Here is a 23,982-nt window from a genome sequence, read left to right on the forward strand (position 1 = left end):
TTTCACACATGCAAGGCATATGCTCTATCCACTTGATCCCTTGTCACTCATTTTTAGTGGTTATTGAGCTTCTAGCAGTTCAGATTTTCAAATTTTTTTGATCATTTAGCTATTTTAGAAAAAGAATGAAAAGAATAATAATAAAAGAGAAAAAAGAATGAGAATAACCAAAAAATAAAAATACCAGGCATATCCCATAACTAGATGATCTTTAAATTTTAAAATAGTGGGCTAGAGAGATAGGTCAGGGATTGAGTGCTTGCCTTGCACACTACTGATCCTGCTTTAGTCCCTGAAACCGTTTCTGGTCCTCTGAGCACCACCAGCCATGATTATGGAGCACAGAGCCAAGAATAAGCTGGACCCTCTTGGAGTGTCCCCCAAATTTAAAAATATTTTAAAAGGAACATTTCAAGGACAAAAGGAAGCACTCAGAAATGAAATTTATAGATATCCACATCCTTATAATCAGAAAATGTGTTAACATTTTAATCTTTTCTTATTTTAAAAATAATGCCTCTCCCCCACCAAAATATTTATGTTCTTTTCCAATTCTACATAGCTTTTAATGTACAGATTTTTAATACAATGAATTACTGAGTACATAATGACACGCGACTTTGAGGAGAGGAAGACATCAATATTTGTTATACATTTTCTCACCAGATATTTTAAAATTAGCAGTGTGTAATTTCCTTGTATCTCAGTGTCATGGTCATTGTTCATCTCTCCGTACTCAAGCACTTGGGATGGGGGGCTGGGTGGACAGCAGCCACTTTGACCTTTGTCATCAAATCCATTTGCCCTCATAAATGATTGGCATTCCTTGTCCCTTTTTTCACTGTTAAGACATATATTGATTTTGAGTTTTAGGGTGTAGCCATTACCTGTTCCATGCAAATGCCCAAGTGGATTGTCATTTTAATAAACTAAGATGACCAGAGAAACTCCCTAAGTATTTTCCTCTGTCACTGACTTTCCTTCCCAATGAGTCAGTGGTGCTCAGTGGAATGATATAATCTCTAGGCTCTGTCCAGCCCCAAGGTGGGCACTGAGAAGCCAATGATCCTGAGTATGGGGAAAAAGATGTGATGCCTCTGAGAGCATCTGCTTCTAGACTGTTCTCTGGACCCCTGCCACACCAAGAACTCAAAATTGGAGCTTGTGTATGCTAGACAACAAACACCCCTCTCTCCCAGACCTGAAACAAAATATGTAAATTTGAAAAACGTTCTTCTACCTTTACTCAAGGACAATTCTGAAAATGAGAATTGGGGGGCTTTAATCATGCACTGCTACAAGGCAATGCCAAAGACTCCACATGAAGTTTTGGGGATAGCTAGAAGTGTCTTTAGGTGCTCACCTTACCATGTCATGTCTCTCTCCTAGGGAGCCAGAGCTTCTACCTGGAGCACACAGATGACATTCTCTGCCTCACAGTGAATCAGCACCCCAAGTACAGGAACATTGTGGCCACCAGCCAGATAGGTAGGGGGAATCCTGTGGGATGGAGCTTCTGCTTCTCACTGGAACAAGGTCTTATTAGCAGTGATTGAAAGTGGGGATGGGGTGTTCCAACATATTCCCCTTTTGGTTGCTGTTATTATTTATTTTTTGAGCTCTGGATATAACTGCATCACCTGAGTTGGTCCATCCAGAGAGCGTTAACTCAGGCCATAGTCTGAGAATCTGAATGAACAAAGGACTGCATCCCTGTGTCCTTGTCATAACATTACTTTCAGACTCGAGGTATTAGCTGCAGAGCCCCCATTCCAAACCCAGATGTCTGTACTTGGCAAGGGTAGATTGCAGCGTGCATGCCTGTCCCGCTGTGTCCCCGGAAACTGCCAGTGGCAAATGTGAATCTATTCACATTTGTGAAAAGTTGTTTGTTGTTTTTAACTTTGTCATTGCGGAGGAGGTTTTTACAAACATACCTTCCTGCTTGCTTTCATTGAACTCATGTCCATTTTTAAATTTAATTTGAAACTTTCTGATGCTGCTGTTGAGTGCTTCACTATTAGAAACATGACTTACTTTAGCTATTGTTTTCCCTTGACGCTTCCTCATTGCCATTGCCCACCCAATGCAGGTGACATTACGGAGACCCCAGGTAAGGCTGTTCCATCCGTGAGTAGTTTATTTACACAGCAAAATCATTTCCATGTATCATGTTTGCTGATTGTATCTGAGTTGCAGATACGAATCATTGACCCCACCAGTTTCCTTTGTATGAACTCCTCACAAGTGTGTGTGCTGGGCATTAGTGCCCCTCAGTCTCTGCCTCTAAAAGAACAGCAGATGCTTCCCCTTGTCTCCGCCTCTAACAAGGTCAGGTCTTTTATGCCCAGTAATTATCATGTTCCTAAATGCTTGCTTTAAAGGGTAGGTAGAAAATACGCATTACCTTGGTTCCGCTGTTCTTTCGTCTTAGTTCTCTGTCTTGCCTCCGATACCCAGGGACCACACCATCCATCCACATCTGGGACGCCATGACCAAGCACACCCTCTCCATGCTGAGGTGCTTCCATTCAAAGGGAGTAAATTACATCAACTTCAGTGCAACCGGGAAGCTCCTGGTGTCAGTCGGAGTGGACCCTGAGCACACCATCACCGTTTGGCGTTGGCAAGAAGGTAAAGGAATCTCACCCTCCGATGCTCCCTGAGGCTTGCTTGAGCCATGGTCCAGCTCACTCCACAGATGGCTTGAGGCCATGATGCTCAGTCAATAGAAACCAGAGTTTCACGGTCATAGAGGTGCTCCTTTTCAGAGGCCCTGTGGCACAAGAGGGCTGGCCAGAGGTCCCTGGCTGGGCACATCAAGAAAGAGCCCCTATGTTAGCTACCATTCTCCTTGCACAGAGACGGTGCTTCCCCTGTTTCTTTTCATCCCACCAGTTCCTGATCCTTGACTTCCTCCTGGTTGCTCCCTGGATCCCACTGAGGCCTTGTTACTTGATTATATTATAACAACTACAGTGGATTTTACTACCATAGTCTCACAGACACAGGCTTTTTTGTTTGTTTTTATGCTTTAAATTTTTTAAAGGGGATTTTTCTTCCAAACAAGGTTTACATGTAATGTACAGGACTTCTTACACATACACACAAACACACACACATACACTGGCTGTCATCAAATTTAGGTTCATCTGCAATTCAAAGTTGTGTAATCTTTGAGTATATTTTCAGGCTAGCAAGAGTAATTGAAGTTCCAATTGGGACATGAATGAGGGTTTTCTAGAGGAGGGTGGCTTGTGTAAGGGGCATTGTGAGACTGACACAGGCAGAGATGTCAGACATCTAGTCCAGGCTTCCAGCACTTCCGTCCCATTATCTCAGCACCTTCCCAGGAAGGGCCAGTGAGCAGGGACTATAGAGAGATGAGGTCTGTGGGAAGGAGGATTCGGTCACTTCTGAACTATCACATGAGAAAAAGTGGTTGAGGACCTGCAGACATTTGTGATGACACATGCACATCAGATGCCATGTATTTCCCCATTTTCACATTTATCAGTACAGTGTGTATAAGCAACCCCCAAATAAGGTACATTTCTTGTGATCCAGGTGACTGATTAAGTGCAGTCAATCCCTGATGAGAAATGGTGCATCTTTAAATGCTGCACAGGGTTGGAAGGACCAGAGAACTCTTCCTGCAGTCAGCATCCTTCCTCTGGGGAAATTCCTCCCAATGCATTCCTGACAGGTTGCTTTCAACCTTCTGCTTTTGTACTTCCAAGAATGTGGTCCTCAACAGTTTAAAGGCAGCCTGCGCCTGCCCCCTGCTTCACAGCCCTGTTCTGTTTGGTACTAACTCTACTCTCCACAGTAGCCAAGACCAGGACGAGCTCCTGCTTCCTTGGGTGGAAGTCAGATCAGCCTCTAGAAATTTTCTTGCTTTTCAAGTTCAAGCCCATTTCCTCCCATTTTCCTTGTGTCCCTTGGCCATACCTGTGCTGATCCTGTGCTGATCGATAATTCTCTTTCTCCTGTGGGCTCCTTCCCATGTTCCAAGGGAGAAATGAGTTGAACCAGGACATTTGTAAAGGCTCCCAAGAAAGAGTGGAGACTTTGGGCAGTAACTTTGTCTCATTGAATTTGTTGGAACCCACACCTGGCTCTGTGCAGCGGGTTCTGAGTCAGTGATGATATCAACTGCCACCTACTCTGAAAGGATTGTATATAGGGTATTTTCCTTCCCTTCCAGTTAATAATGTTATTTTACAGAAAGTAATAGGTGTTTAATACACATTTTGTTCATTATTAGAGAGCACATTATTCCTCATTTGTTAAAAGATTATTTTAGAGAACTCTAGGACACATGTATGGTGAATGTGTGTGTGTGGGGAGAGAGTAAATAATAAGCAATTTAATTTATTTTTTTTAATGAACTTACTGTATCAAGCACATGTCCTCAGATCCCTGATATTTTTGTGATGCTTGCTCTCAGCAAGCTATCAGCCAGTGTAGAAAGGGAGAGGAAAGAATCATCCAGTGAGATTTATACAAGGGAGAAACAGTCACTTAGAAAAAAATAGGTATTGTTGCTTTGTAACTTTGTAGTTCAGATCCTTTTTTCCATCAGGGCTATTTGTCTTTCATTTATGATTTCTTTTGTTCTTTATTTATTGCTGAAGTTCATTGTCTTGGTCTCTTATAAGCATTGGAAATGTTTTTTCACCCAGTCTTCTGTCTTTGAACTTGATATTCTCGGTGAGTGCGGAGACACCTCAGGCCTAGTAGTGAGGCATCTGTTGCAGCATGTCCAGTGTTGCATCTGCAGAGAGTTGCCATGTCCCAGCCGAGGCTGGGAAGGGGCGGGGGGAGGGCTGGCTGCAGACCCACCCCCGCTTAGAACCTGTCACCGCTCCACTCGAGCCATTATGAGAACAAAGAAATAAATGCAGATTAAAGAAAAAGGGAAATAGAAATATGTATTAACAGATCATATAGGGATGAGAGATCATTTAAAAAAAAGTGAAAACATTAAAAGTTAAAATAAAAAGGTATTTAAAATTTAGAGATTAGCTATTCAAGGGCTGAAACAAAATGAGATTAAAAATAGAGGAGGTTTAAAACACAAGCTGAAAGACTAGAAGCCAAGAGATTTTAAAAGGAGCTGGAAGCATGATGATAATTAATCGTTAAGTGCATCACTCTCTAAGGACCTCGCTTATATCCATTTTTTTCATCTTAATGATACTCTGTAAAATGGGAAACTATTATTATTCTCAGTTTACAGCTGAGGCACAAAGAGTTAAAACCTGTCCAAAGTTGCTCCACATGGTGATATTAGGATTTGATAAAGACGACAGCATTAAATTAACTGAGGGAGCAAAACCAAACAAACTCAGGAGTCAAAAACATAAATAATTAAGATTGAGAAACTATCCCTATAAAAGGTGAAAAAACACTGACCCTCGGGGTGAGAAAGGTAGTGCAGGGGTTATATGATACTTTCCTTGCATGCTGCCAAGCCTGGGTCGATCCCCAGGTCCACATAAAGTCCCCAAAGTACTACAAAGGTGTGGCCCCCAAATCAAACAAATTTAAACCTAAAGCACATAAAAGGAATAAAGGAATGCAGAGGACTTTCCTGCCAAGAAGCCAGAGCTATGCAAAGGAATCTGATTCTCCAGTCATACCCTTAAGGGATGCTGGGCTTTTCTGAGTAATGAGTCCTCTGTAGAGGTTGGAACCTGAAGTAGGAGATGGAGGATGCCCTTCAGTCATTTTTTGTAGAAACATCTTTTCTCCTACCTGAGTGGTTGTTTCCTGCTGTGTTCACAGCCTAGGTATCACTATGGGAGTGCAGTGTTGTGGGGTGTGGGCTGTTAGCACCAGACATTTCCTAGACCCCATCTCTCTTTTTTGGCGGGGAGGAGACACACCCGGCAATGCTCAGGGGCTACTTTTGGCTCTGAACTCAGGAATTATTCCTGGTGGCACTTGGGAGACCATGTGGGATGCTAGGGATCAAACCCAGCAAGGCAAATGCCCCACCCACTGTGTTATCTCTCTGGCACCCTTATGCCCCATGTATTCTCTGCCCTGGGAGGGAAGCCTAACAGGGAGGGTGCCAGTGAGGAAGACCACCACTGAAGTGTGCCTGGGCCTCACTGGAGTGCACCCCCCACTTGCCAAAACTGCAACTTCCTGCTGAGCCCTGAGAGCAGAGGAGGGACCTAACCTCAGCCACCCACTCACCCACACAGGTGCCAGGATTGCCAGCCGAGGAGGTCACCTGGAGCGCATATTTGTGGTGGAATTCCGTCCTGACTCAGACACACAGTTCGTGTCAGTGGGAGTCAAGCACATGAAGTTCTGGACCCTGGCAGGCAGCGCGCTGCTCTACAAGAAAGGCGTCATCGGGTCCATGGAGGCTGCCAAGATGCAGACGATGCTCTCTGTAGCCTTTGGTGCTGTGAGTTCCCGAAGAAGCTTCCTGAGAGGAGACCCTGAACCCCTGGGCATGGGCAGGAGGCAGGAGAGGGAGTGTGTGGGGAGAAATTTGGTCAAGATACCGCAAACAAGAAAAATTCTTGCCACAGTATTTTTTTTTACTAGGTTATTTGCAACTGTTGTTCCCTTTCCCTAGCACACATGGGTGAGTTGACTCTATTTCCCTTCAAACTAATCACAAAAATATAACTCCTCCATTCAGGAAGAAGTTCATTATTCTGGGGATATCTGACAGGCAACTCATAAGACCCAACTTACGTGGCCACAGAGGCTGTTGGGGATAATTTTTATGACTGTATAAGATCTCCTTACTCCCCACACACCCTCTCAACCAGTTCTCTAAGTAGACCAGTGGTACCCTCAAATAATGCAAACCCCCTTAGGAACATTTTGGAACCCAGCCCGCTCTTGGTCCTAAATGTAGAGTTTTTCAGCCTTGTGGATGAGCCCAGGAAAGTTTCCCTATGGGCTAGAGTCCAGCACTTTCCTCATTGTCACCTGTGCTTGGCCACAGACCTGAAGTTCACTGAAATCTGATGTCAGGGAAGTCAGAAGCCCCAAACCCAATGTTTCAGAGCCAAGTGGCGTCTGTTATGCACTTTTGGTGGTTTTCTGCAAGTCCTTTTGCCTTTCCTTAGCACAGAAGTCAATTTGAATCTGTGTCTTTATTTCTCTAGCTCTGGTTTCTTAATGGAGGAATGAGGGGTTGGGAGGGGACCCTCGTGAGACCTGCTGTGAGGGTCCTGGCATGGAAAGTGTCCTTCTGTTTTCAGAACAACCTCACTTTCACGGGTGCCATCAATGGAGATGTCTACGTGTGGAAGGACCACTTCCTCATCCGGCTGGTGGCCAAGGCTCACACAGGGCCTGTCTTCACCATGTACACAACCCTTCGAGATGGACTTATAGTGACGGGTGGAAAAGAGCGGCCGTAAGCTAAAGCTCCCCCTGAAACAACTGGTCTTTTCTCATAGTCTTGGGGAAAACTGCACAGATTTCACAGAACATGCAGAAATACCCAGGCTTCTGTCTTTCCTGCTCTAGGGAGTTCAGGCTGCCTCCCTCTAGGAGGGCTCTCGTCCAACACTTTCAGGAGTGAGAGAGGAGAGCAGTGATGCACTGGTAGTTTTCCTTCTGTGACTTTTCAGTTCACAAAGTGTTAGTCCCAGGAGTTATTTAGGAATGGGGAGAAAAGATATGACATCAAAGCAGGTGAGCCCTGAAAGCAATTCTCTTCATAGCTGGTCCAATGAAAACAGCTGTGGTTTAGAGTACCACACCTTTTCCCTCCAAGATATTAGCATTTGAAGGGATTTTAAGAGCTCAAATTCAAAAGATGATGATCACCCACAAGTGGGCCATAAGAAGGGGAGGGGAGGAGCACCCTGCAGAAAAAGGTCTTCCTGATCCCAGTGAGATGTGGCTGTGACCTTTGTGAGACCCCAGAGAGGAGAGGCACATGGAGGACCAGGGGTCTTAGGAGGAGAACTAATAGGCTGATCGTCTCTCAATCTCTTTTCAGGACCAAAGAAGGGGGTGCTGTCAAACTGTGGGACCAGGAGATGAAGCGTTGCCGGGCCTTCCAGCTGGAGACGGGGCAGCTAGTGGAGTGTGTGCGCTCTGTGTGCCGAGGCAAAGTAAGTGAGGCCACTCTGCCCATCTGGGGTGGGAAGTAGGGCTGGGTCAGGGAGACATTGCAGTCCCTTCCCAGACAAGGGTTTCCCCAGTGCTGGTTTGTTGGATCCTTAAACCAAAGCTCTGTAGCGTGACTTACACGGTAGTGGGGATACAGCAGAGACAGACCTGGTTGAACACTGTGGCTCACTCAAGTAGAACTGACTGTGGGGTCCTAAGTGTGCTGCTTATTGTTTGTGTGTGCACCAAATAGTTGCTGTACAGTTGTGAAGGTGCCTGCATTAGCCATGCACAAGACCTTTTATTAGAAGCCACCACAGTCAGCAGATACTCACCACTGTTATTATGGATCGTTATGTATTGTTACCGGTACCAAGTTCTAAACTACTTTGCCATGACTGAGGCTATCCAGTCAATGGTGGCGAAAGTACTGAAGGACCAAATGGACTCACAACCACTGATTTTCAAGTGATAGTTTGGCTAAATACAAAAACCAGTTACGTGTTAAAAAGCTGAAGGATGTCCAGGTTCCTACCTAGGCCTGCCAAATCAGAATCTCAGGTAGGGGCTAAATATATGTGATTTCTTTTTTCTAATATTGAAAGCAAATCCCTTTAATAGTCGACTGTTTTCATGTGTACTTGGTCTAAGAACTTAACTTCTTGTATGCCTTCCATACAAAATGACAAACCCTGAGCTGGGGAGATGTTACAGGGGGGAGGGGCCCATGCAAAGCATGTGCCCAATCTTGGTTCAATCCCCAGCACCTCCAGAGCATTGGAGGCCCACCAAGCAATAATGGGGTGGCCTTGATAGTCTGAGCTGCATCACATTCTTGGGCCCAAACATTGAGTCATTAGGCCAGTTGAGTATAACCACGAGAGGCCCCAGGAACTCCCTAAAGACTGCTTGTGGAGCTGTTTCCTCCCCCCAAAATTCCAACCTGACATGGAGTTCCCATAATTTATTTTAATTTTTCAAATAATATCACCATGACATACAAAAGTTGTCTATCATGCATTTGTTTCAGGAATATAATGTTCCCACATTCATCCCACAGTGTGATCTTCCTTCCACCATGTCCCCAGTTTCTCCCCCAGCCCCCAAGCCTGCCTCCTTGGCAGGCACATAAAAGTTTTACTTCATATTGCTTGCTATAACAAAATGGCAAATAGAATTATCAGAAAATAGATTAGTAAGAGTCAACTTATGATAATTGACTGTTACATCTCAGAGTACTGTTACTGGAGTTATTGAGGATTCATTGCGCCAATTGGTGCTGGTTGAGCGTTACTGTTTTTGCTCATGAGCTTGGTGGGCTTCTATGCAACTTTCCTATCTAATTTGCTGTCCTTCTACTGGGCTGTAAATACTTAAATTTGGAGGAGGTGTCATGCAGCCATGAAATTTAAATTAAGAATTTGATTTCTAAATTTTACTGTTGGAGAAATGACAGTCCTCTGGGAAGGTAATTAGATTTGTGGGAGAAGGAGGCAGAAGTAGGACAGGAAGAGGATTTTCATTTAGTGTAAGAAGAATTAGGATGAGTTTGAGTTGTTAAAGAGCAGAAATCAGCTGCCCTGCTCCATAGTAAACTTGCAATCACTGGAATATTCTAGCAAAGACTGGAATGATAGAGAATGCAGTGCTGAAGCTCTTATCCGAGGGTGTTGAGAGAAAAGGTCATAAGGAAGTAGCTTTAGCATGGACAATTTAGTTGGTAAAACATCTCTAGGCTCTTTCTGTTTCAATACCATTGCCAGTGAAGAAATTTCCCAAGTTGTTACGACAGAATTTATAAAAGTTTTAAAATCATGACAAAATATAGACAACATGAGTCTTTACCCATTAATTGGTAATGCTTCTTTCCCCTGCCCACTAACCCTTGGAAACCTCCATTCTATAGCTCTGAATGTGACCGCTCTTCAGGACTTCATAGAGGTGGGACCGTAGAGTATTTGTCCATTTTTGCTAACAGTGTTTTTATTAAAACAGGGGAAAATTTTAGTGGGAACCAAAGATGGGGAAATCATTGAAGTTGGTGAAAAAAATGCCGCTTCCAACATCCTGATTGATGGCCACATGGAAGGGGAGATCTGGGGCCTGGCTACCCACCCCTCTAAGGACATCTTCATCTCTGCCAGCAATGATGGCACTGCCCGGATCTGGGACCTGGCTGACAAGGTGAGGGCTTTGTCTCTGGGCTGTGCCTGCACATGGGCCAAATTGGAGGATGGGTCTAGAGATGAGCCACAGATCAGCAATTCAGCTTGAAAGCTTAATTAAAAGAAACATCATTACCTGAACCCAGTCTGTGGATCTTTCAGCTGTACAATCATCTATAAATATTTGTAGTACAATAATAATATAATTTGGAATGACTTTTCCTTTCTCTTGAATGAACTCACAAAAACTATAGGCAAAAAGAGACAATCATTTTCTCTGGGTGAGAAGACTAAAGAGACTTTATAACGTCAGATGTTCCAAAATGGGAAACATTTCTATCAAAATTCCAGTAAAATTTCTTCTGGAGTTAATAAAAAATTTTTTAAATAATTTTTTTGATTAACCTGGGGCCAAGGATGTGGTTCAGTGGCAGAATGTACTATTTGAGAACTTGAGTTCAATCCCGGGAACTGTGGAAAATAAAAATTCCTCTGAAGTAAAAATATAAAATAGCTAGAAATTTTGTGGAAAAATAAAGAGTAATGTTTCCAAATATTATGTAATATTAAAACAAGTACTTAAGCGCTGATAATCAAAATATTTTATTTCAAAGTTACTAGTAAATGTTTGGGGCATTTTTAGTCTTAAGAATTGAAGAACAGATGCCTGAGCGAGGTTGTTATACTCTATTTAGTCTTCATAATTGTAGTGTTTATTATTAACAGCAACTTCATAAATATTATTCTCACAATGGCTTTATAAGACCAGTATTAATGTTGCTTCTTTATAAACAGAAAGAGAAGTAGTTTATCCAAACACACCCGTGGAATGACAGCCAAGAATCGAGATTTGAGAAAATGCCAGAGCTCAAATTCTTCCCTCTGGACAAGGGGTCATCAGTCTAGATCTGCAGGAGCAACCTTGGCCTGATGCCTGTTTTTGCAGATTAAGCCATGACCACTCCCTTATATAGTTTGTGTCTGCGGCTGCTCATAGCTGAGGGTCAGGACTGAGATCATATAAATTATAAACCCTAAAATATTTGCTTTCCAAACCATTTGCAGAAAAGGTCCCCCAACCCCTGCCCTAAAAAATTTTTTCTCCTAACCTGCTCTACATGCTGCCCACCTCTGCCATGCAGGGCCAGTCCATGCGAGAAGCAAGAACCCTGGAAACCTAGAGCAATAGCAGGGATAGCCTGGCTGCTCTGGCTGGAGTTCAGAATTTCCCCCTGAAAACCTGCCAAGGAGCTGGAGGTTGATATGATACTACTTTGTATCTGTGTAGAAGCTGTTGAACAAAGTAAACCTGGGCCACGCAGCAAGGTGTGCGGCCTATAGCCCCGATGGGGAGATGGTGGCCATTGGCATGAAGAATGGAGAGTTTGTCATCTTGTTGGTGAACAGCCTCAAAGTTTGGGGGAAAAAACGAGATCGGAAATCTGCTATCCAAGATATCAGGTACATAACAGGTGGATGGGGGTGGGAAGCGGGGGTGGAATGGGTATGTTCTTCCTTCCCAGTGGTTCCCATTCTAGAGGGCTATGACTGGATTGAAGAACTCATTTGAGAGAGGGCCACTTTCAGTGAACCAAGAAAATTGACATCTGCACACATTAATTCACAGACACATCTTTGTGAATTCCCATTGTGGTTAAAACTTGTAAAAAGTCAGTCTAGAAAAATATTCGACATTTATAAAACATCCCTGTATGGGATCTTGTCCCTCACAAAATTCCATAGACTATAGCAGACTCTAACCACATTTTAGTCTAGAATGAGACTCTTTGAGCCTAGGAGGAGCCATCCCAGAGCAGACCTTATGCCTGACCAGATTCAAACCACCTTCTTCACAGACCATGCTTTGAATTGCTTTTCTAGAATCAGCCCAGACAGCAGATTCTTAGCTGTTGGCTCTTCTGAACACACAGTGGATTTCTATGACCTCACTCAGGGCACCAGCCTGAATCGCATTGGATACTGCAAAGATATCCCAAGTTTCGTCATTCAGATGGACTTTTCTGCAGATGGCAAATATATCCAGGTAGGCTTTGGGCTTACTGATATCCAGGGAAACCAAAATAATGGTGATAACAACAATCACGCATATTGATTGCTTACTATGTGCCAGACAATGTGCTAATTTACTTATGACAAGAATTCCTCTAAATCCAGTTACTTGAAGACTTAGAAAGTAGTCTTAAGGTAGTTTCCTTCAGGAACACAAACCTTAAAGATCTTTTTTTTAAAAAAATAAATATTTTATTAAATCACTGTGTGGAAGATTACAATGCTTTCAGGCTTAGGTCTCAGTTATACAATGCTGAAACAACCATCCCTTCACCAGCACCCATATACCACCACCAAAAAAAAAAAAACCCCACACAGTACACCTCCCATCCTGCCCCCCTACCCCCCGCCTTGTAACTGCTAAGTTTCATTTTACTTTCTGTTTACTTTGGTTAAATTCAATATTTCAACACAAACCTCACTATTGTTGTTAGGAGTACCCCACTAGATTCAGACCTACTGTGAAGACAAATGAGATTTTGAATTTCCATACTTTAACAACTAAGTCCAGGGAGATTTCTACCAGATATTGGATCATTGCAGGCTTGAAAATCCAATCTGTGGTCGTCATAATATGGCGGACACTGCGCCCTTCATCCCCGGAGAGAAAGAGGCGAGAGAGAGAAATACCTTTCCCCTCCTGGGCGGGCACGGGGCCCAGGCTTAGTTCTCAGGCTGGAGACATTCTGCGAGGAGTTGCCCATGCCGAAAGAGGTTTTGCTGGGTCTGGATTCACACTCGTGCAGCTGCCCTTAAACATCTTTAATCCTTCTCTCACCATCTCTTGTCCAAAGTTTTCTAATTTCTAGTTAGTTCTCTAGAACTAACTATGCACTTAAGCTTGTATTGCCGCTTAATTCTTTTTGGTTCCAAATTCTACTGGGAAGTGTTGTGTCTACACATGTGTGAACTAGACTTTAGTCACTGGGCCTGGGCAGAACTGCCAAGTGCAGAGATGGAAGGGGGAGGAATCTGTGGAATTACTGCTGAAAACACAACAGCGATGTCTTTGGAGCATTATGCACTTATGAGCTGGCTTGGAATTGGATATTCACTGTTAAAGGGGAGTGGACATGTTCATTCATTTGTCCTAGATTTACTGAATCAGACATCTTGCTGGACTTTTTTTTTTCTTTTTGGGTCACACCTGGCAATGCACAGGGGTTACTCCTGGCTTTGCACTCAGGAATTACTCCTGGCAGTGCTCCGGGGGTCATATGGGATGCTGGGAATCAAACCCAGGTCGGCCGCATACAAGGCAAACGCCCTACCTGCTGTGTTATCATTCCAGCCCCTGCTGGACTTTTAGATGAACAAATGAGGCCTGTTCCCTGCTCTCCTGGAGTTTGCCATTTTTAATGGAAAAAACCAGCACGAAACATATCATCACAAAAATATACATTTAATTACAAATTGTGCTGAGAAGGAAAAGTACAGGATGCTGTGGGTGCGTTTAACAGGAGCTGAATTTAGACTCACCACTTCTCCATGCAAGTGATATTTAAGCTGAGGTCTGTGGGATGTGTAGGAGTCGGCCAACAAAGAGGGGCGGCAACCTCGTTCCAGGCCATCTGTGAGACTCCCTGAGGTGGGAAAGATATGAGCTCATTTCATGAACATCAGGAAAACCTGGGCCAGCACTATAGGGAGAGAGGGAGCTGACGGTGTTGGCGGCAACCATTCTGTGGGAAATGGTCCGTTTATCCATCCCTAGAGAAACACAGGCCAGGGGTTCCCAAATGTGGCCCACTTCTCCCTTTACAAAAAGGAAAGAAAAAAGGAAAAGAAAATGATCCATTGCCTTTCATCCCTAGAAATCTCTTCTTTGAGGGAACAGAAAGTTTTCCCCAGTTGCACTAAACCATTTCAGCACCTGGTGGGCTGGGGAGGGCAGGAAAACCCACTTTGGGAAAGTGGGTTTTTGACCTAGAAGCTTCAAAACATTTTTTGTTCTCTGTTATCTGCAAGGACCAAGTCAAGTTTAGGACCTTGAGAACAGGAATTCTCAGATGAGTCAGTGTCAGAATCTCCAGACCGTCAGACCCCAGGGTGTAACCTCCATGTTCTATTGACTGAGGGTGGATTCAGGCTCCCGGCTCTGCCCCCACACCCTGCCCCCATGCTTGCTACCCAGTTTCTGTGCTGCTCTCTGCTCTCCAGGAAGCTTGCAGACCACTGTCCGAGGGCTTGAGTGAGAAAATGAAAGGCAAATGCCTCACATGCCACAGGCTTTGTAGGTAGAGCCGCACTTGGGGTGGTCTTGGCGGGGGGGGGGGTGGGGGAGGGCTTGCACAGGCTGCCCTAGTGTTCTGGGAGACAGCTCAGTAAAATGGGGGCCCTTTGGACTAGAGAGTTGGTGGATATGGATTTCCCCCACTGGCAGGTGTCAACAGGAGCCTACAAGCGTCAAGTGCACGAGGTCCCCCTGGGAAAGCAAGTGACTGAAGCCATGGTCATTGAGAAGATCACCTGGGCCTCCTGGACAAGGTAACTTGAAAAATCTTGTTGAGAACTTGTCACAGGGGCCTCCTGTCCTAGGTGTGATCAGGAACTAAATAGATTTTTCTTTGGGCAGCGGGGGAGTGTTTCAGGACAGAAGTTTCTTGGTACCAATATGGGCCGTTGACTTTAATCCAGCCAGAACATTTGAAATGCAAAGCTCCTCTTTTGGTGAAATATATCCTTCAAGCCCCAACCCTTTGCCAAATTTGAAGGGTGACTATCAACACTGGCCACACCCAGGTACACTCTGAAGAGAGGCTGGGAGGGCTGGGCCCCAAGGCAGCAGAGCGGAGGCCAATTCAAGGGGCCTGTGAGCTTGAATGACTTCCTGTTCATCTCCCAAACATGTGCATACTTAGGACTGGAAGGAAAAGGAAGAATCAGAGATGAAATGATTATTTAATTATTAATTTATTAACTTTTGCTTTTTGGGTCACACCCGGCGAGGCACAGGGGTTACTCCTGACTCTGCACTCAGGAATTACTCCTGGAAGTGGGGGACCATATGGGATGCTGGGAATCGAACCTGGGTCGGTTGTGTGCAAGGCAAATGCCCTAGCTGCTGTGCTACCACTCCAGCCCTGGAGTGATTCTTTAGAGGGTGTTCAGGATAGGGGCAGAGAATTATAAGAGCAGGGCAGGGCAAGTGCCCAGATGAGGTGGAGGGGTCAGATGCTCTCATGCCAGAAGAGCCACATAGCCACACTGAATCGTGCAAAATATCCCCCATCCTTGAAAGAGGAAGACAATGTAGGAAGTCTTTTCATGGTGAACACCTCTTCTTGTTGAAACAGTATTCTGGGAGATGAAGTCATTGGCATCTGGCCTCGAAATGCAGACAAAGCTGATGTCAACTGTGCCTGTGTGACCCATGCTGGCTTGAACATTGTCACAGGAGATGACTTCGGGCTGGTGAAGCTCTTTGACTTTCCATGCACTGAAAAATTTGTGAGTCTTCATTGGAGTAACCTTTGTATATCATGCAAGTGTGTCTGTGGGAGACAGTGGCCACATTAGATGAACAGCTAGAATCCAGAGCAAGAGGAAACCTAATCTTTTCCTTAAGTCCTGCAAGCGGGCAATGGGAGATTGGAGGGAAGACTTAAGTGGCCACATAGGAGGCCAGAATGAGACAAAAAGACCAGCACCAGGCTGGCTGACAGACCAAATAGGAATCCCATAACTGCAGATTGGTCGTAGGAAGAAGGGATTTGAGTCCTAGAAGTAGGACTGGCTGGTGGGAGAACTAAGATTCTCTTAGCTGCCCCTGTTCATTTTTGCTCACAGGCCAAACATAAGCGTTACTTTGGTCACTCCGCTCATGTGACGAACATTCGTTTCTCTCATGACGACAAGTACGTGGTCAGCACTGGAGGTGATGACTGCAGGTATGTGTTCAAGTGACCTCCAGGGCTCCTCCCCCCTCATCATGGTCGGGGGGCGGGGCTGATGTGGGATAGTAAACAACATTCAGGCATTCCAATGGAGATAAGGGCTTTCTACAAATAAGTTTTAATTTTTAACAATCCCCAACCTGATCAGATAAATCCCAATCTAAATTTTCAGAGGGCTGAGCGTCCCTGCTAGAGGTTTTTCAGCAACTGGTGAAATACCAGAGTCAACTCTGAGCATTGCTGGGTGCAGAGATAGATTTCAGTTAAAGCTCAGCATCATTCCATACTCCCAGGGAGGTTAGAATGACCTTGATCCATAGGGATTTTAAGAAATGCCACTGGATCAGAGTTCTTATAATGGATTAGTCCACACCCAAGATGTTTAAAAATATCAGTAATATTGAGCCTTCAAAGGCAAGTGATAGCCTAGTTTCACACATGAGCTGGGGTAAGGGACGGCCACTGGCTGCCCAGTGCCAGTTAGTAGTGGGAGAGCCTCAGCCAGGTCTTCAGACCCCGAACCAAGAGACCTGATCTCACTGCTGCTCAGTGTGAAGTGGGACCACATTGTTCCTCACAAGGCATTTAGTGGTGGTGTTTGGGAGGAACTCCTACTAGCACACTCCAGATACCAGCTTTGTCAGCATTTACATGGCAGCTTTGTTCTGCCCTTTCCCCCCCTCACTCCAAAGACCGTATTTTATTTGGTGTGTGGAGGAAAAGGTTCAGGTCATCCTAAAGTCATCCAGCATATCGGCTGAGTTGAAGATCTTTAATTCAATATGAACTTTGGGTTCTCTTCAGCCCAAGTAAAACTACTGGGAAGGATAAAGGGGGGGAAAATAACGCAAATTCCATGCATTTTAGTGGCCTGAGTGAATTTGTACTAAAGGCACACGTATAAAACTTTAACCCACTTTCTACCCATAAATATTGGCCCCAAATGATACTTTCTATGCCCTTCCTAGGCACACTGACCCCTGACCTGCTATGCCAAGCGCTGCTGCACTTAAAGCTCTTGAGAGTTCTAAGAACAGCCCTGGCAGAGTGGAAAGGCCCATTCAAAGCAGCACTAGCCCCACTTTACAAGCCAACAAAAGGAACCTAAGTGACTGGTCACCTCAGTGCTGCAGATACAGGGTGGCTTTTGATTACTCTAATAGGCTTAGAAGTAACCTTTAAAATGTAGGGCCCCTGGGCCTTTGTAGTCATGGGAGTGTAGTGTGATCCCTGGCTCGGTGCTAAACACTAGAAAGGACTCTCTTACTCAAGTGGAGTTGATAAAACCTTTTCAGAAGTAACAAGCGAGATAGTGTGAAGTCAAATTGCTAAAAGTCCTCACATTCAGCAAACACTTAAGAAAACGAGCCAAACAAAACATAAAACAATAGGCCTTTTTAAAAGAAGGCAGTGACCTTTCACTGGTAGCAAGATCCCTGGCATGTCTTTTGATATCAAAAGAACCATGTTCAGTTCATCACCTGAGCTTGGTCTTGGAGCCCTTTGTGTTGGTTTTTGTCACTTGACAAAGGTATGAAGTCCAATCAGGCAAACCGATGTTTTGGTCTGCCTTTACAGTGTGTTTGTATGGCGATGTCTATAAATACCCGAAGCCTCCTACATTATCGCTTCTGCTGCTACCACCCAGTGACTGCAGACAGGGAGGAGGCACCTCCACGCCACAGGCTGCTGGGAAAAGCCCGCAATACTGTGGGCCGACTGCTCTGGTCATCTGGAATCTCCAAAACTGTGACGCCAAGAAAGGAAGGTCAGCTCTAAAATACTAAGACAGCTTGCATCTGTTCCTAAAACAAACCTACAATTACTAATTATGTAAACAATGACAAAAATCCTAATAATGTAGCCCACTGACAAAATTTAAAGCCTGTTACCCTGACCAATAATGTAGCTTTTAATTTGCAAGTCAAAATTTTTACAAGACATTTTGTTATGTTTCTATACTTTGGAAGTGTTCACTTTTACAAATAAGTTGAATATGACCATTTAAGTTACTGCACTTAAGTCCTAGAGAAGCTTAGCCTCTGTTCTTCATGTTTAGCTTTCAAAAACCAAATGAGCCATGTATAAAAAAAAAAAGTTGAGAAACTTAATTTTTTAACACTTTATTTGCAGAGTTTTATATCCATTAAGTGCCTTTGAAAGTTTCCAGCTATGTGGGCTGCTCTCACTTCCCACAAACGATCTCCTTTCTACCTGTGGTGCTAAAACTTAAAACTGAGGAGGGCTACATGGACCCTTAGATTTCCTGGTCTGTTGCCCACATCATGTGTTTGTGTCAAGGCTTCCTAAATGAAAAAGTTAATTGCTTGTGAAATGCTGGCTAAAGGAAGGTGAGCAATGAACTTAATTTCAGGGCAGAAAGGGTAGTACAGCTCCATATGTTTAGTGCCAAACCTGCAAAATCCCAAATAGAAAACAAACAAAAGGACAAAAATCCCTCTTACTACAGAATGAAGATGCAGAGTAAGTCACGTTAATTTAAAAATGATCATGAATGAGGTGGCCTACAAACTGCACTAGGTTTATATACTCCCAAAATTCAGTCGACAACTCCACTGATTTGTATATTAGGTCATAACTGAATAAATGTGAACTTATTTGATGAATCAAGATTATAAAACAAAATTTTCGGATTTAGAGTTTTTCTGAGTTGGTTGATGACAGAAAGTGACTTGGACAATGTTATTCAGACCATCTCTCTAGACCACCTCAGTCAGACTTAAGACTCAGCCGACAGCTGATCATGAGGGGCTGACAGTGGGCACCGAGTGAAAGGCTGGTGAGGAATGGTGACTCTGAGCACATGCCAGTTAGTCCTTGTGGTCTGTGATTTAACATTCTGGATCTTGAGCTACTAGCTAGTTGCCATTCTCAGTTTAGAGAAAAGATGAAATGAAGCATTTTCAATTAGCTAGATTAACATTTATCCAGAAGTGCTTCAGCATTCTTAATGGATTAGATCACTCATTAAGCTATTTTTATATGCCAATTTCTAATGCCTTATATTAACCCACTGGTAGGTGTTGGGCCCCACAGTTAAGTCCCTCCTTCAGTCCAAATTCTGTCTTCTGTAACTCTGTGACTGGTGATGCTGAGTAAGAACCATGTCTGCCGTTATTGTCCCACTGAACTTTCATACCAATCAGATCTTGTATTGAAATAACCACGTGGAAGAACAATGTTATGTACAATTATATTTAAAGAGCAATAGTGTCTGTGTCAAGAAAACTTCTTAAATCTTATTTGTACATTTATATGGTATGATTTTATGTTAAAATATTGGTGCATGAATTTATTTTCAATGATCAAAATATAAAAATGCATAATTTAAAAACATTTTGGTGTCTAATAAATTTGATTATGTAACTGTCCTGCATTACTTTTGTTTTCAAAGTAAACACGGCTGTACCATGAGCTGAGAGCTGTTAACAGTGTCCACACTTACATATACTTTTAATCTGCTGCAGTTTAATGAAACCAAAACACCAAACATATTTGTCTATAAGCTTTATTGATAACTTCGCTTTTACATTTCACAATGCATTCCACAGATTTAGTTCAGTACAACTTAAACCACAATTGTATAAATCTTCATTTTATAATCTCTTGCATAACAACGTTTGATATTCGCAAATGTTTTTGGAAGCATTAGAGTCAGTCCATAGGTTGAGTTTGTGACGAAATTAACTACAATAAGTCTGAGTGATGAAGTTTATGTTGAGGAATTCTATGAGCATGGCATCATTTCATGATAAAAATAGATGGTAGTGCTCCTAGAAATGTTTTCTTTTTCTAGCTTAAGAGCTTTGAAACTACACACATAGATAACCAAGGACTCTCTGAAATACCAAGCACTTCAAGCACTGGGGGCAGCTGAAAGGTAAAGGTCTAAGCTTTGTGAAACACTATATATAGATATATATAATAATCTATACTTATATTGGCAATTAATATAACAGTAAAATTCACAATACACCTAGAACATACCAGAAAGGCAAACTTTTCATTTATGCCTTCGTGGTATGATCTCGTCTAAACATTTCATCTCAGAAAATCTGCATCAATCTACACAGACCAGACACAGTGCACAAACTGTGAAAAGGGTTATTTTTTTTTTCAGCTCCACTTTTCTCTGCAATTCCTCAAACACACCAAGACTACCTGCAACGAATTGTATCAGACAGCTTTCGCAGATCTTTTTTTTAATTTACCAGTGCCTCGTATGGGAAAAATAAAAGATTATGGTTTAAAGTCCATACATAGCAGCTTACATTACTTAAAATGATGAACACATGGTAGTCAAGGCAGGTCATTTTTCCTCAGACACTGCATTGCCAAAAATAAAGATCTGTGAAACTGCACTGCAATGTCAAGGTTCCATTCTTCCCTGACCCTCCCCCACGTAACCAAACAAACATCCCCTTTAAAGATAAACTATTGTTCATTATTTCAGGTTTTTCATTCAGCTTTGCGCTTCAATCCAGGGATTTTTGCTTGGATTCTACAAATGAAGAGAAAAACTGTCAATGTAAATATTTTTAAATAAAGAATTTTCTTTGCTGCTGCCTAAAATGACATCCTTTAAGAACTAACTACAGCTCTTTTTCAACTCTAGAGTTATACACACAGCCCAATCAACTGATTATAAATTGAAAATATCAAAGTCAGATATGGATTTAATACATCTACCCCCACATGACACTTACTCAAACACTTATTACCCAACTACAGGCTAATTGTCTAATTCAAAGCTTGGGCTATACATAATAGAGTCTTAAATATCTCAGGTACTTTACTGAATAATGAAGGTCAAAGTAAAGTCTTTTAGAGTAGCATATGGCTAACAGGGAGCTGTGGCTCTCAACTGCTGCCCAGAGTCACAAGACTATCACAGATCATCACTAGCCAAGAGAACAGAAAAATCTGAAAATTGTTTATACTAAATAGGTACCACTTTTAAGACTGCAACAGTTGAAAATCTTAATCAAACTGTTATAAGTCAGGGAAAATAACTACTCAGCAACAGAAAATGAAATACTGATGACTGTCAAACTGCAGCTTATAGTTTTGCTGCACATTGGTCTCACAGATTAAAGAAAATCTTTAAATATTTATAGTGAGCCTAGAGCTTAATGATCCAAATGTTAGAGAAAAGGCGACTATAATGTCAACACTCTAGATTTAAGTTATTACTCATTAAACCCTGGATATGGAAATATATGCATACTATACTGTTATCAAAATCCAGCACACCTGGACCACAGTAAAAGCAAAGGTTATAGATTTTAAATACTTACTTAGCCATAGCATCTTTAATATTCTTATTTGCAAGTCCTATATAATGATCGATCTGTGTCTGAAAGATAGGTACATAGGAATGGTAAGAAAATCACTATTTCTAAAGAATCCTACTAACCATTAATGTGTTCTAGCAAATTTACTTCTAAAGAAATCAATTTCTTATAAGGCTCTATAAATTGGCACTGATGATTTTTAAGAGCCACTGATACTGAGCTCCTTATTTTGAAATATTGTTTAGAATTTACCTGGTGCCGTTCATAAATAACAGGAACGCTGAAGAGCGAAATCAGAGCTGAGAAGAAAAAATATACAACCTTTTTAAAAGACTGGTATGATTTGAAGAACTCTAAACCCTCTCAAACTGGGGACAAAGCAATAGCACAGCTAGTAGGGTGCTTGCCTTCCATGTGGCCACCCTGGGTCAGTCCCCGGCATCCCATATGACCCCAAGCCTTCCAGAAGTAACCCCTGAGCACCATGGGATGTGGCCCCAAAACAATACCCCTCAAACTGGCAGCACTACTAAGACAAGCAGTGTATGAATAACAATACATAAAGGAACTTTTGGTCTTTTGGATGCAGTTGCTGGTGAGTGCTACTCTAGAGTAATGTGATTTAACCCAGGGAGGTTGGAAGAACCATTCTTAGCTTCAGACTACATCACATAGTGTGATTTTATAAATACAGGAATCCTTACTAGATTTATGACTGTACCACCATATTAAAGCCACACTTTATCTGATTTATCACTATTGGAGTGATATTACTTCTGGAACTAAAGTAGAATTTCAATAGCTCGCCAGTTATCAGCAAGTAATTTAAGCCTCAAATGTGTACTTTTCAACACTACGAAAAAATTCTCTACTACAATGTTTCTAAGTTCCTAATTACAATATTTTTTAAGTGTTAATTTCTTTTTTTAAAATTTTTTTATTAGAGAATCACCGTGATGTACATTTACAAACTTATGAACTTTTGGGTTTTCATTTCACTCTTACAGTGATTGTTTGCCCATTCCTCCACCAGTGCCATTCACCTCCACCAATGATCCCAGTATCCCTCTCACCACTCCGCCCCACCCCCACCACCTCTAATTACAATTATTTTATTCTGCAAATTTTCATTCCAGTAATTTTGTAATACTTACCCAAAATCAGTAGCGTGAGACCATTGAACAAGGCACCAACATAGGTAAACACCCACATCAACACTGCAAACTAGAAGAAAATAATTTTAACCTATTAAAAACATAATTCAGATACAGTTCCTTTCTCTTTTTTGGATGGGGCCATAAGTCTTGTGCACCCAGCCATATTCAAGGGCCCAGGTGGTACTGGGATCAAACTGGGGTAAGCATTGAGCAACGGTATACATCTTCATCCCTAAATGATCGATCTGGCCCCTTGAGTACCCTGAATAACACTTCTTCCCATCCAAGTACTAGCCAGTCCTGAACCTCCTTCGATTCTGATCAGATGAGATGGGGTGTCTTCAGAGTGGCATAGCCATAGACTGAGTACCATTTTTAAATAAAGTTTCTCCATCCCCCCACTACCCCCCCATCCTGTTCTTTTTCCTTAGTTTACTTAGACACCAACCTACTAGACATACTCCATAGAAACTTTATATTCTTCAATTTAGAATTTTAAAATCCAAATCAAAAGATTTGACCTCCAAAATCTTAAAACACACCGAGCTCTAATATCATACTTATTTCTAATGGTATTTTGCTTTTAAAGGAAAAGAGTGGATATTATGAGAATTAGTAGTTAAAACTGCTTTTAATCCATTTTGAATTTTTTCCGTGGGGTGAAAAGTGGGTATGAGTTCATTTATTTAACATAGTGACCAGTTTTCCCAACACCATTTGTTGAAGAGGCTTTCCTTGTTCTACTTCGTACTCAACTCCATCATTGAAGATTAGCTAGCACTACCTGAAGATCTTATTCCACCATTCTGTGTCTTTCGTTCACACCATCTTGATTATCATAGTTTTATAACATAATAAAAAATGGGAAAAGATAATCTCCATTTTTTTCCTTAGGATTGCTTTGACTATTTGGGGAGTTTCATTACTCCATATAAAATGTCAACAGCAAATGCTGTAAGGCTTTTAAAAATATCATGGATATTTTTATAGGAACTGCATTGAATCTGTACAGTGCTTTGGGGAAGACTGTCATTTTAACATTAATTCTTTTAATCTAGGAACAGGGAAAATGTTTTTATTTCCCCCTCAGTTCTCTTTGTAATCATTTATAGTTTTCTTTGTATGTCTTTCACATCATTTGTTAAGCTTAGGAGCGATAGCACAGCGGGTAGGGTATTTGCCTTGCACACGACTGACCAGAGTTCGATTCCTCCATCCCTCTCAGAGAGCCCAGCAAGTTACTGAGAGTATCTCGCCCACACAGCAGAGCCTGGCAAGCTAC

The 23,982-nt window shown here is 42.5% G+C and overlaps 2 protein-coding genes across 6 annotated transcripts in view; one reads left to right on the forward strand and one right to left on the reverse strand.

Moving 5' to 3' along the window:
• The window catches only part of EML6 (EMAP like 6), a 280,239-nt gene extending 260,624 nt beyond the window's left edge, over positions 1 to 19,615 (forward strand). The window contains exons 31-43 of one of the 2 annotated variants that reach the window (XM_055121945.1): positions 1,390 to 1,488; positions 2,093 to 2,113; positions 2,461 to 2,634; positions 6,216 to 6,424; positions 7,236 to 7,393; positions 7,985 to 8,099; positions 10,093 to 10,281; positions 11,551 to 11,723; positions 12,144 to 12,306; positions 14,716 to 14,819; positions 15,629 to 15,782; positions 16,122 to 16,222; positions 17,807 to 19,615. In XM_055121945.1, the coding sequence (XP_054977920.1) occupies positions 1,390 to 1,488; positions 2,093 to 2,113; positions 2,461 to 2,634; positions 6,216 to 6,424; positions 7,236 to 7,393; positions 7,985 to 8,099; positions 10,093 to 10,281; positions 11,551 to 11,723; positions 12,144 to 12,306; positions 14,716 to 14,819; positions 15,629 to 15,782; positions 16,122 to 16,222; positions 17,807 to 17,831 (1,685 nt within the window). In that variant the 3' untranslated portion in view covers positions 17,832 to 19,615. The remainder of the gene's footprint in view (positions 1 to 1,389; positions 1,489 to 2,092; positions 2,114 to 2,460; positions 2,635 to 6,215; positions 6,425 to 7,235; positions 7,394 to 7,984; positions 8,100 to 10,092; positions 10,282 to 11,550; positions 11,724 to 12,143; positions 12,307 to 14,715; positions 14,820 to 15,628; positions 15,783 to 16,121; positions 16,223 to 17,806) is intronic. The other variant, XM_004609215.2, reaches the window with a different exon arrangement.
• Positions 19,616 to 19,741: 126 nt separating this feature from the next.
• RTN4 (reticulon 4) overlaps positions 19,742 to 23,982 on the reverse strand; it is a 63,104-nt gene continuing 58,863 nt past the window's right edge. For all 4 annotated transcript variants that reach the window (XM_055121949.1, XM_055121951.1, XM_055121950.1 and 1 more), the window contains 4 exons: positions 22,698 to 22,767; positions 21,796 to 21,842; positions 21,547 to 21,605; positions 19,742 to 20,750 (listed from right to left, as the gene is read on the reverse strand). In XM_055121949.1, coding sequence (XP_054977924.1) covers positions 20,708 to 20,750; positions 21,547 to 21,605; positions 21,796 to 21,842; positions 22,698 to 22,767 — 219 coding nt within the window. In that variant the 3' untranslated portion in view covers positions 19,742 to 20,707. The remainder of the gene's footprint in view (positions 20,751 to 21,546; positions 21,606 to 21,795; positions 21,843 to 22,697; positions 22,768 to 23,982) is intronic.

This window comes from Sorex araneus, chromosome X (genome assembly GCF_027595985.1).
Source record: "Sorex araneus isolate mSorAra2 chromosome X, mSorAra2.pri, whole genome shotgun sequence".
In the NCBI taxonomy this organism is placed as follows: Eukaryota; Metazoa; Chordata; class Mammalia; order Eulipotyphla; family Soricidae; genus Sorex; species Sorex araneus.